Genomic DNA, 14029 nt, shown 5'->3' with positions numbered 1-14029 from the left:
AGGAGCAGCTGGTGAGTTTAAACTGCCAACCTTTTGGTGCAAACCAACCTTGCAGTCCAGTGCTTATCCTACAGCACCATGCCAGGACTCCAAATTTAGGTATATGAGGAATTAGCATTTCTCTTAAAAAAAAAAAAAAAAATTACCAAAGCTGATGCTAAACCTGTGATATGCCCACTCATACAACAAAGATTTATTGAGAGAGTACTATATGCCAGGCACCAGGATAAACACTCGGAGTACAGTTGTGAGCAAAAATAGATGTGGTTTCTGTCTTCAAGTGTCAGAAAAAATGACAAATCCTTTCTTACTTTAATCGTTTTTAGACAAGCCCAAATACATGTGTATTTAGAGCTAAATTTCCTATCTCTACCTTGCATGTCTGGAGTCCTGGTGTGGCACTGTGGATTCTTGCATTGGACTGCAAAGTTGGTTTGAACCACAAAGTCACTGGTTCAAAGTCACCATCTGCTCCTTGAAAACCCTATACAGGATTGCTATGGGTTGGAACTGAGTCAACAGCACTCAACAACAACAACTTTGCATGTCTACATCTTTAAAATAATTTCCTTCTGTGTTTTATAGTACACTAGGGTGGTTTGTTGTTGTTGTTAAGTACCATGGAGTCAGTTCCAATGCACAGTGATCCTGCACAGGGTTTCCGAGGCTGCAAATCTTTATGGGAGCAGAAAGCCTCATCTTTCTCCTGCAGAGCAGCTGGTAGTTTTGAACTGCCAACCTTGAGGTTAGCAGCCCGATTTATAACAACTAAGAGGATGTAAAATTTGAGGAAACAGCCTACTTTACTTTTTTTAAACATCCTGGAATCATAAGATGAAGTGCCTTGAACTTTTTTTATGACTAGAGAGAGCCTGACGAGGCCCTGTTAGAATGTTTACTGACACGGTTAATGAGCATGAATACAACCAAGCAAACCCCAATTGTTGTTGCGATAACAATTCTAACTTTAGATGCACTGGCTGGAAAGAAAATCAATACCTACCATGGTTTTTGAGATGCTAATGCCCATGTTCTGAAAAAGATCATTGGTCTCTGGCTTAAATGGCCTAAAGTGCTGATTAGGATAACATTCCATTTAATAACAAATGCTCTTTGAATCTATTTTACCAACAATCTAGACATTTTCTTTTAGTTGTCCAATAACTTGATTTCTAAGGACATGGACCCTGTAGGAAATAACAAAAATTATTCCTGCCTGTGGCTGCTTTGAGGATGTATCTTTCTGATTAATTTTTCACAGCACTTAGCAATGTAGTTCGTAAGTTTGGGCTGAAAGCTGAAAATCTTCAGCTTTCTCCCTCTACACATTACCTTTCAATTAGTGGGCATGCTGTATGCAAGCGAGGGCATCAGTGTTGGCACTAAATAAGCCATCATCACCACAGCTGTTTGTTTTCTGCTTCAAAGCCATGAAAGGACCTGCTAGCACAATTGAATCCACTGTTGTTATCATTAAGTGCTGTCCAGTTGGTTCCGACTCACAGTGACCCTGTGACCTTGCTGTTCAAACTGACCTTGAAGTCCAGCGCATTAACCCACAGCGCCATGCTTAAAATAAAACTGGAGATAAAGTTATTCTTTGGCCAGTGTCAGAGATTGCAGCCAGTGCACAAATTGGCTCATTTTTTAAAGTTTCACTGTGAACACCAGGAATTGATAGACAAGCGATAGGAAATGTCTGAGAAAAGGTTTTCATTTAAAGCAAGAACAGCTGAAGCAAGTCTTCAAGCATCAAGTCAAAACAGGTCAAGTTTATCTATTAACTTCTTGAAATAAAATTTAATCATGCTCTGCAAGAGTTTTTTTTTTTAAAGCAGATTATCGGGATCATACCACAACTTTAAGACTGCACTGAGAAACAAGTAGAGAATTACCAGGCTCATTTTGATTCTTGACCTCTAGAGATAGTTCCATTTTCCAGGCATGAGCAGAACTCTTCTAAGCTTGTGTAAATAGCCTGAGTATTATCTCAAAATAATCTTCTCTTGCTAAATATTGACTAAGTATTTGTTACTCTGTTTATTTCAAATACTGAATGAACTAAGTCATCATACAGTTATGCACAAATTTTCAAACACTGATGTATGCACATGTCAGAATTTCCTGTAGAGCTTAGTAATCATAAATCTGTTTGGACTACATGCCATTAAACGAACCAGGAAGATTTCAGATAATACTGATTCCTGGACCTCACCATTCAACCAGAATCTTGGGCGATAGTGGGGATGGGGGGAGAGGAAGCATTGGTATTTTTTAAAAGTACCTACAGGAGATTCTAATGGGCAAACCTACAATGAGAACTCTTGCCCTAGTGAATGTAAGTCAGTAGATCCGGGTGACACTCAGCTCCCTCCATATTTAACAAGTGTCACAGATGATTCTAGTAACCATAGTCCATGTACTTCATCCTCCATGGACCATGGGTACTAGAATCATCTGTGACACTTGTTAAATGAGGGAGCTGAGTGCCACCCAGATCTACTGACTCACACTGGCCTAGCTCATGTCAAATATCTAGGAAACTCCAAGCTCGTTGAGTCGATGGCTCTCAAAATGGCCATGTCCCACTTCTCTTTTCGCTGCTTCTTAGATAAAACTTTATCTACACAGTAAGGAAAGAAAATTGCTAAATATATACACTGCTGCTGCTGCATTCATGCAGTTAAGTCGATTCCAACCCATGGCAACCCTGTATAGGGCTTCCAAGGCTGCAAATGTCTATAGATGCAGAAAGTCACACCTTTTTCCCATGGAGTGACTGGTAGTTTCGAACTTCTGACCTTATGGTTAGAAGTCCAATGTGTAACCCACTACCCTGCCAGGGCTCCTTATAAACTGACTAGAAATAGTTAAAAACATAACATGTGTTTCCTTGGGGCAAAAATTGACTTAAATATGAACATGTGATCAGAATTTCTTAACAAATAGTTGCATTTCTGAGATAAAAGTAACTCAAAATGATTATCTAACAAAAATAAATTTTTAAGGCTTTTAATTAGATACTATGATTAATACTAGATCATACAGTTAACATTTAGAAGCTCACTTAAGGTCAAGGAGGTAAGTTTGTTGTTGTTAAGCATCGTCAAGTCAGTTCTGACTCATAGCAACCCTATATAGGGTTTCCTAGGAGCAGTTAGTGAGCTTGAACCCTGACCTTGTGGTTCAAACTGACCTTGCAGTCCAGCACAAAGGAGGTAAGTACAAGGATGAAAATTGCAGCATTCTTTTTAAAAGCAAAAACTTCTTAAAGACTTAAATGTAACGTAAGATCACTAGGTGAATGAAATATGGTATACAATTAACTGGGATACGGCTATCTAAAAAATGGATGCTACTCTCTGCATATTAAGAGAAAATAATCTTCAAGATAAAACTGAAAAATAGAACCAAATGGCAGCTATATATGTAGAATAAAACTGTGAGGGGGCTTTAAAAAATTCAAGGGAAAATTCCATTATCTTTTAATTCCATTTTTTCCACAAACTTTTTAAAGTCCCCTGTTATTAATGTTTTTAAAATCTAGGTCTATGTGAAAATCTACGGGATTTTTCTGGAAAGATATATAAAAACTCATGGTGATTTTCTTCAGGGACGCAAACTATGTGGCTAGGGAAATGAGAGTTACTCTCCCCATTAAAATTCCTTTAGACCTTTTGGATTTTTGTACTATTTGAATTGCTCATTCAAATTTACTAAAAATAATCAAGTATAAACTGTGATCTTTTAAAATACATCATTGTGTGAACAAACTCTGGTACATAGTAGACATTCAATAAATATCCATTAACTAAATTTATGACCTATTCCTCCTCTCCTGTTATTCACATCTCCTCTTTTCTTCATGTGTTCAGGTAAAATAAGTTTCACATAATATAGATATTATGCTAACTACTTGACATAAGTTTACCATCACAGGTAATTCTAGAACATTACTGGGAAGTAGATATTATCATCTCTCTTTTTTAAATAAGAAGACTGAGGTTTAGATAGGTTACTGCAAGCCCAAAAATTATGTATTTAATCCTATCTCCTCAGTATACAGGGTAGATAGGGATGGGCAACTTATACATTGTCTACCTAAATGGTGGGTTACAAAGGCATGAAGCAACTGGCCTACAAGTTTTCAAGAGGGAGTTTAGTTTCAGAGTGTGCGGGTGAAGGTAGACTACCCACTAATAGTATTCATATTGTCTGAATGGGTATGGTGAAAAGAGATGGGGAAAAGATTCTTATGATTCAATAGTGAGTAATTGTTATCATGACTAATTGCAACTGTCACCACTGTAAAGGGAGACATTTTGTAACAAAAAATGGGGTAGTAGTTAATCTTACAGTCCAGAAACAGGTGACCCTAGGACCATCAAGGGAGAAGAGCACCAGCGGAATGTGGGATCCTATCCAGAGAAGCAGTGACACCAGAGATGAAGACAGAGATGATGACATGGAGAGATAGAGCAGCTGAGGACTCTAGACTTATGGAAAGAGAAAGGCTATGTTATGGCAGCCAGGAGGCAGGCTTGCAGAATGTGCCCTTTGGTTGTTTAAATGATTATATATTCCTGAGTGTTTTTGTGTACATACAAAAACAAAAACAAAAAAATAGAGGGAATTGCAGAATGTGCCCTTTGGTTGTTTAAATGATTATATATTCCTGAGTGTTTTTGTGTACATACAAAAACAAAAACAAAAAAATATAGGGAATAGAAGCAAATCCTTTTGAATAATGATGCAATGAATGTAAAACCAATGTTCTCCCATGTAAACTATAACTCAATTCACAATAAAAATTTTTAAATAAAAGGGGGAATAGGTAAATACTGGTAAATGATAATCCATGGAGGGGATTGTAATCATTGCAATGAAATGATGAGTGTAGAATCGATGTTCTCCCATGTAAACTATCACTCAATTCACAATGAAAAAAAAGAAAAGAAAAGGGGAAATAGGTAAATACTGGTAAATGATAGTACATGGAAGACATTATAATCATTGCAATGAAATAAAATATGATTTATTGAATGTAAAACTAATGAGTTGCCATGTAAACTTTCACTGAATTCACAATAAAAAAATTATGTATTTAGTATTTTGTATATGTTAAATAAAAGAAGCACTTTTAAAACCTATGTAAAATGTTGGGGGACTATAAAGTTTAATATATTCTTTGTCCCTCAAAGCATTCTTAATTACATACATTAGCATATTTCATATTTTAATCCTAACAAATCTAAGTATATTGCTCCCAATTTTAAATTAGTAACCAAAACCTAGAGTAGAAACCTCCCCAACTACTCTAGTCCACATTTAATGTCTCCTTACTTCCTACTGGGAGTCCTCGTGTGGCACTTTAGGATAAGCACTGGACCACAAGTTCGGCAGTTCAAACTCACCAGCTGCTCCTCAGAAACCTTATACAAGTCGCTATGAGTCAAAATGGACTCAACAGTACTTAACAACAACTTCCTACTGGCCTTTTTTATTAAGGATTGTTGTTTTTAAGTGCTGTCAAGTCAGTTCCAACCATAGAGACCCTGTATAGGGTTCAAATTCACCAGTCGCTCCTCAGAAATCCTATATAGGGTTGCTATGAGTCGGAACCAACTCGATGGTTCTTAACAACAACAAGACACTAAAATACTTACAATAATGTTTTAGTGCTAATCCAAGTCTGTATAATTTAGCTATGTTTCTTTTGTACGAAGGATTTATGACAACAGATGAAAGAAAATTATTCGACCATCTCAAGTCTCCTCATCTGAAATATTGGGTTCCGTTCATCTGGTTTGGAAATCTTGCAACTAAAGCCCGGAATGAAGGTAGAATCAGAGACAGTGTTGATCTGCAATCACTGATGACTGTAAGTATTTCAGATGGAAGAGGTGCTAATTAAAGTGTCAAGAGGGCCTGGACATAACAGGGCAGACCCTGAATAAAGCAGGGAGAGCCTGCTTTATTCAGTCCTAATTCTAAAGAAACCTGAAAGATAGGGCTGGTATTAGAATCCCCAACAGATAGGACAGAGATAATACACAGACTAATTTGTAGTAATTGTTTAGAAGTTCTGTTTTAAACAGGGCTGCTAACCTCAACGTCAGCAGTTCTATACTACCATCTGTTCCATGGGAGAAAGATGAGGCTTTCTGCTCCTGTGAAGATTTACAGCTTCAGAAACCCTATGCAGGATCGGAACCCACTCCACGACACATAACCACCATGCTTTGTAAGAAAGTGCACCTTGATTGATCAGCAATATCATCAAAGTCTTAGAAGGATATGGCATACTCATATTATATTTGCCATCCTTGGCTCTGGGACACAACAATAAAATCCAGAGTATAAATAAACCTCCCACAAAAAAAAAACCCAGAGTAGAAATAAACTTCCCCAATACTGACAGTATGCCAAGGTTAAGCCACCTTTTCAAAAGCAAAATGGTGGTTTTCCTAAACAAAATAACCCTCAAATCACCTGAGAACCAAGTTGGCCTTCAAGTGCTGTGTGAGGGATGGATCAATTTGAGCCATCACAGTCTCCTGCCTGGACTAGGGTAAAAGGAGTGAGTAATTAAAAACTAGCTACCAAACATAATTCTATTTTTCTCCTTTTTAGATAATAGTATATGTCTGATAAAGGGGAATGGGGGGATGGACCCAGTTCTTCCTGATCCAAAGAGAGATTTTCTGTCATTGTGACTGTTCTAAAGTCCCATTTGTAAGAGGATGTTTAAGATATGTTTACTTCTGTTTTCTAAGACCTATGATAAGCATGCTGTAAGGACAGAAAATACTTTGCCTTCCACATGATTTACCAAAGTGGCTAAATGTTACTTATTTAAAATATTAACCATTACCTTTCCAACATCCCTTTGAACCAATCAACATTAGCCAAGAAATTATGGATTAAATATGATAGGAAATATTTGTGTAAAAGTCTGACTTATTTTACTATTTTAAAAATATGTTGAGATGTATGCATGAATATTGTTCAGTGACGTTCACTGTTTGTCATATTTGGAACTTTCCCTATATAATGACCTTCAGAACCAGTTTATTAGCCTTTCATCTCATTTATAAATGATGTGCCCACATTCTGAAGCCCAGTATATACTCATTACCACATCCTTTGTAGTAAACCATGTTTTCTCTGTTTCCAAATTAGGAAATGAACCGATACCGCTCTTGGTGTAGCCTCTTGTTCGGTTATGACTGGGTTGGGATTCCGCTGGTTTACACCCAGGTAGCGAATACTTTTCATGTGATTTTGGGTTTCCCCGTGCCCACCTTGGCTCTCTAGCTTGTTGTGGGTGACCAGCAATATGTTCTCACTCGTGTTTCTCTCTATTCCAGGTTGTCACTCTTGCTGTCTACACCTTCTTCTTTGCATGCCTGATTGGACGCCAGTTTTTGGATCCCACCAAAGGCTATGCAGGCCATGACTTAGATCTGTACATTCCAATCTTTACTCTTCTCCAGTTCTTCTTCTATGCAGGATGGCTCAAGGTAGCCTGTGGTCTCAGTGTCTGAGACCTGCTCTGTAATCTCTGTCATGTTCCAAATGTCCCCACACTGATCCTTTACTGAGTCTTTAGCAAATCATTCATTAACATGTGATAGCTTGTTTTGCAGCCAAGGATTAAAGTGGCAGGGTTGTAGTGAGTAGTCCATGGCAGCTGTCTGAAGCAGCTCGTTTATACACAGAGATTACAAGAAGACTACTCTTTTATGGCTATTGATTTCTTGTTTCGTATGTGTGTGCTCCCATTAGGATTACAACGATGTAATTAAAGCAATACACTGTGTTTGCATTGATATTTTATATCACACTCAGCAACTACATCGAGTGAGAGTAAATACCAAGCATTGTACAAGTATATATGACTTAAGCATTAAGGTAATGTTATTATCTTGTTTTGGCTCAAATCTGTAAAAGTGATTTACAATTCCCTGAAATTCTATAAGCTGCCCCACAACATTAAATGCATTGCATTTCAAAACTAGAACTGAGACCAGAAAAGAATCAGAATCAAAACCAGAAGCACCAAGATGAACGGTGGCATTTGGTTTGCCAAGAAATTAAAAACAGGTCAGAACAGTGAGAACAGTTTGTCCAGTTTTCAGTGTACAATTTTATTTGTTCCCACCACCACCTCTTTTTCTCTCCTTATGATCCCCAAAGATGTGTGTGTATATAAATATCAGGGACATAATTCTCACAGTGTGTCCTCTTTTGTCAAGTTCCAAAAGGGAAATGTTATGAAAAAAACAAAAAAATAAAAGACAATGGCTTCATTCTGTTAGCTGAGATTTAATGACAGTTTGAAGATGACTTCAGTATAATAGAATTTTCAAATGTCTGACCTTCCCAATGGTCACGTGTTGTGCATAGTCACAGCCTTCCCAGTTAGACAACATGTTCCCTTGAGATGATTTTGCTTTCATTGGTTTGATATGAACCAGGAACAACAAGTATGTTGGCATTTCATATTCTGCTCCAAAGAATAAAGGCATGCCCTTAGTAAATGCCAAAACCATTTAACATTAGATGACAGTGAGCTTTAATTATTTTTACTCATTTAAAAGCGACAAAGAGCAAGAGAGACTAATTGCTCTCATTTCTCATCTACCTTTATAAACATAAAGTCACCAAAACTGGTGCTCATCATTCTGGTCTTTTACTCTCCTTTCCCCTAAGTTGTACTGCACTGTTTTGTTTCCTTTTTGGCTCTGTGTCTGTGGGGAATGCTTGGCCAGTTAGCAGTTCTTTTCATCTGACCTGCTTTCTAACACATTCGCATCCTTTTCATTTATGCTGGTGTTATCACTTCTAACTCATAGCAACCTATGTAGGATTTCCAAGGATCAGCTGGTAGGTTTGAGCTGCTGACCTGTGGTTAACAGTCCAATGCTTACTCTACAGCACCACACCAGAACTTCTTTTAACTTATAAGATACTTTTGAAAGACCAAATATGAAAAGCACTCTGTTAAGATAAACAACCCTCACAGAACTGAGTTTTCCCACATCAACAAGTTGTGTCTCAATTTCTAAACATCTTGACCATTCTGAGAGTGATAAATCTTTTCAAAGTGGAGAAAATCTATCTTAACCTTATGAGCAGTATACTACTCCATTACTTGCTAGAAATATAGCCTCCAAAAATGTAAAGGATATTATTGTGAGATAGTTTGGAAAAGTAGGTGTCATTTTGGAACGTTAATGCAGACTATGCCCTGGTGTGGTGCTGAAGGATAAGCATTGAAACTCAGGGTCGGTTTGAACTGAAAGGTTGGTGGTTCAAACTCACCAGCCATTCCTCGGAAACCCTATACAGGGTCTCTGTGAGTTGGAACCAACTCCAAGGAACTTAACAACAACATGATAGCCTATGCAAGAATGATCCCATAAAAGTGAAAGTGTAGATATAACAAAATATCTTCTGACCCATTTAATATAAGCAACACTCCAGCCATGAAGAAACTTTATTTCCAGTTCCATGAATAGCCTCATGGAACTGGAAATAAAGGGCTTTGACATGGATACTGCTGTGTGGCTGACTGGTTTGGAGCTCAGGAGGTCCCTAGTGCTGTTACTTTAGAATATGGGCGATGTGCTTCTCCTAGTTGTTGTCAAGTGCCCTCAAGTTGGTTCCAACTCATAGCAACCCTGTATAGGGTTTCCAAGGAGCAGCTGGTGGGTTTGAACCACCCACCTTACAGTTCAAACAGGCCTTACAGTCCAGGGCTTATCCTATAGTGCCACACCAGGACTTCATTTCTTCTAGTTGTTGTTGTGTTGTTAAGTGCCATCAAATTGATTCCGACCCATAGCGACCCTGTATAGGGTTTCCGAGGAGCAGCTGGTGAGCTTGAACTGCCAACCTTGCAGTTCAAATGGCTTTGCAGTCTGGCACATTAACCCACAGCGCCACACCAGGACTCCGTTTCTCCTAGTAGGTGGTTCTTAATGTTTGTTATGCTTTAAAAGCTCCTGGGAGTTTTCAATAATCCTGATACCTGGGCTCAACCCCACATCAAGTATGGTATTTTTATGCAAATAATACTTCCTAGAGGTTTGTTTGTTTTGTTTTGTTTTCAAATCACACAACCCCCTGGAGACTTAGTTTGCTTTGCACACTATGCATATTGTTGTTGTTGTTGTTAAGTGCCGTTGAGTCGGTTCCGACTCATAGCGACCCTGTATAGGGTTTCCGAGGGTGTAAATCCTTACGGGAGTAGAAACAACTATGCATGTTAGTGGACTTATTTACATGGGTGCAAAAAAATATAACAAATTGGAATCTCTGGGGGGGTAGGACTCAGGTATCCATTTTTTGTTTGTTTTAAGTTCCCAGATGATTTTTTGCCTATGTTGCAAACTACTTCTCTAAGCAGTTTGAGTTAAATCATAAAAATGAGTAGATTTTTAACTGAATGGACTCAGACTAAAAACTGGACTAATCAAGCCAGGCCTGTATATCATACACTTTATTATTTTTTTCCCATCTGCCCAATGTACACAACTACACATAGTAACTACAAATGCTAATTAATTAAAGGAAAATATTTAAAAGCAAGAATGACAGGTGAATAATATATGTATTTGGCATATACGCCTCTCACTAAAAAGGCATTCAATTCCAGAAGCTGGTGATATTGACCAAATATTACAAGATTTGTGATAAGAAGCAAGAAAACTAGCTTCTTGGTTAACAATAAACTCTTAAAGTAGTACTAAACAGGATTCTAATTCCAGCCTTACGATTTACTAACTCATTTAGCAGTTTCCAATAATTGTGAAATCTCTTTACAGTATTTTCTTTAAAATTTCTTGGCCATTTAACCTTCCTCATGTTTTATTTCATTTTGCTATAAATTTCTTGAGAGCAGAGATATGTACCCTCAAAATGCTTAGCACAGTTGTTGTTGTTAAATGCCATCAAGTCAGTCCTAACTCATAGTGACCCTATATATAGGGTTTCCAAAGAATGGCTGGTGAATTTGAACTGCTGACCTTGTAGTTCAAACCAACCTTACAGTCCAGTGCTTTAGCCCACAGCTCCAAGCACTTTACCTGTAATCTGTACTTCTCAATATTCATTGGTTTGATTTTGATGTGTACCTAAAAGTCAATCATTTTGCTCTTACATATAATAACATGGCTTCTCCTGCAGTATGTTATTAAATTCTGTCATGTCGATTCCAACTCAGAGCACCGTGATATAGGGTCTCCTAGAAGAAGCTAGTAGGTTTGAACCATCAGCTTTTCAGTTAGCAGTCCATTGCTTATCCTATAGCAACACACCAGGAAAATGCAGTATGGGGTCTGCATTTTCACCAGTTGAATAGACTGCTTCATTTGGAGAGCATGCCTGTGTAGGTTTGAAAGTTGAATCTCACTTTGCTGACAAATATGTGTGTCTATCAACAACCCACTCTCCTCTGGACTTCATATTATGAAAGTAACAGAAGAAAGCAAACAATAAAATGGGGATGATTTTCAATCTCCATTCTTAGTTTTCAGAAGCATCGTGACTGATTTATTCTCTGTTCTCAACTATAGGTAGCTGAGCAGCTTATCAACCCCTTTGGAGAAGATGATGATGATTTTGAAACGAATTGGTGCATTGATAGAAATTTGCAGGTTAGAGGAGCTTTTCTTTCATTTACAAAGATTAATAGTAAATCACTGTCCTGTTACAAATCTAAACAGACTCTGAATTTGGGATTTGAACTTCCTATCTTTTAGCAATAAATACAAGGAATGTGCTTTTCAATTTGCTGTCTCCATTCTGAGGTAACCCCACAAGTCACAGGTCTGTGTTTCAGTGTAATTTAGTCTCTTCTTAAAAAAAAAATTTCTAGCCAATTGTAAGTTTCTTTATTAGCTCTATGCAGTCTTCCATCTCAGTACAGAGCACTGTTTGAATTCATTCTATACTCCATTCTCTATGGCTTCCCAGAGAAATGAACAGTGATGTAAACAGAAGACAAACATAATCTGATGTGAGTTCCCAACTGCAAATCACATCAGTCGCTAGCAGCTGGACAGTATGGCCCTGAAACAAACTGCCTGGGTCTCAAATCTGCTAGATTGATACCAAATCAAGCCCAGTCCCCTATTCAGGGAACACTATGTCAGAGGACTTTGCATGAAGAACCAGAATGGGGGATTTTCCTTTCAGGATTTAGACTATTCCCATCGCTGAGGACCACCCTACTGAGTACAGACCTTCACTTTGTTCATTTGTTTCAAGCCCTGAAAGAGCTCTTTCCCAGATCTTAAAGAGGCTCAGGTATTTCACTGATCAGTCTATTTGGGGAAGACAATAATACCTAGACCACACACTATTTTCAAAAACTGGACTCACAGAGGATTAATATTTTATTCACACATCAATTTGTCAAAACCAACAAAAGAAACCACACCATAACACCAAGCGGTACAGATATGCTTTTCCATACACACCAACCAAAAAAATTAGTTTATACAAAATAATGTCAAGTATATGGGGGTCAATGGAATATTGGTACTCTTTCACCTCTCTGTAACATCTGGAGTAGTCTGGTGAATGTCAGGTAGCCACTAGACAATGGGGCAATTTTGATCAAAATAGAAAAAGGTGCTTCTGCAGAAAAGGTGCAGCCCCACTCATGGGCACATGGTTTGATAAAACTAATGTGGACAGTTTTACACTCCTGCTTACCTCTGTGTCCAAGTACTCTTGTGCAGCACCTTGTACAACTCTCTGAAGCAACACTGGTGTCAACACACAAGGATATTTGTATGTTCACTCTTTTAGACTGTGTCCTATCCCATTCCAAGTCCCATCCACCCACTGGAACGCATTCCTGTTTCTTTACACAATTCACAGCTGAATTATTCTAACACTTTAACAATGATTTTAGGTCTCTCTTTTAGCTGTGGATGAAATGCACATGAGCTTACCCAAGATGAAGAAGGACATTTACTGGGACGATTCTGCTGCTCGACCACCATACACACTGGCAGCTGCTGACTATTGCATACCATCATTTCTGGGGTCGACAATCCAAATGGGGTAAGTATATTTTTTTTTCTAAATTTTAAATATTTAATGAACTCACAGATCACTGTTCTGATCTTTTTACACCCTAATCATGACTACTCAACTATTAATATCTTATACCTATAGCTAGGTATAAGCTAGCTATAGGTATAAGATACTACACCTAAAGCTCCAGCACTTGTCTGTCAGTTTGTTGTACTGTGGTGGCTTGTAGGTGGCTGTGATTCTGAAAGCTATGCCACTGGTATTTTACACACCAGCAGAGTCACCCATAGTGAACAGGCTTCAGATGAGCTTCCAGACGAAGACAGACTAGGAAAAAAGAGTGATGAACTACTTCCAAATCTTTAGTCACTGAAAACCTTATGAATAGCAGAGAAACACTATCAGATATAGTGCCGGAAAGTGAGCCCCAGAGGTTGGAAGGCAAAATGCAACTGGGGAAGAGCCACCTCCTCAAAGCAGAGTTGACCATGATGACGAGAATGGAGTAATGCCCATGGGACCTTCATTTGCTGATGGGGCACAACTCAAAATGAAGAGAAACAGCTGTAAGCATACATGGAGAATCGGAACATGGGTGTACGAAGTATGTATCTGGGAAAACTGGAAGTTGTCAAAAATGAAATGGCACACAATAAACATTGATATCTTAGGCATTAGTGAGCTGAAATGGATTGGTATTGGCCATTTTAAATCTGATGACCACATGGTTTACTATGCCAGGAATGACAAATTGAAGTGGAATGGATTTGCATTCATTGTCAAAAAGAACATATTCAGATCAGTCATGAGGTACAACGCTGTCTGTGATAGGATAATATCCATGCGCCTACAAGGAAGACCAGTTCATACCACTATTATTCAATCTGAAATTGATCAAACATGCAATCAAGATGTATTGATAAGTACTGGTGATTGGAATGCAAAGGTGGGGAGCAAAGAGGAAGGATCACTAGTT

The 14029-nt window shown here is 38.1% G+C and overlaps 1 protein-coding gene across 1 annotated transcript in view; it reads left to right on the top strand.

Moving 5' to 3' along the window:
* BEST3 (bestrophin 3) overlaps positions 1 to 14029 on the top strand; it is a 43099-nt gene that overhangs the window by 11972 nt on the left and 17098 nt on the right. The window contains exons 5-9 of the mRNA XM_006859616.1: positions 5727 to 5881; positions 7183 to 7260; positions 7371 to 7523; positions 11583 to 11663; positions 12929 to 13080. Coding sequence (XP_006859678.1) covers positions 5727 to 5881; positions 7183 to 7260; positions 7371 to 7523; positions 11583 to 11663; positions 12929 to 13080 — 619 coding nt within the window. The remainder of the gene's footprint in view (positions 1 to 5726; positions 5882 to 7182; positions 7261 to 7370; positions 7524 to 11582; positions 11664 to 12928; positions 13081 to 14029) is intronic.

The sequence above is a fragment of the Chrysochloris asiatica genome, unplaced genomic scaffold, assembly GCF_000296735.1.
Source record: "Chrysochloris asiatica unplaced genomic scaffold, ChrAsi1.0 scaffold00033, whole genome shotgun sequence".
Classification (NCBI taxonomy): Eukaryota; Metazoa; Chordata; class Mammalia; order Afrosoricida; family Chrysochloridae; genus Chrysochloris; species Chrysochloris asiatica.
The sequence above is the reverse complement of the archived record's forward strand: the minus strand, read 5'-3'. Positions and strand labels throughout refer to the sequence as shown.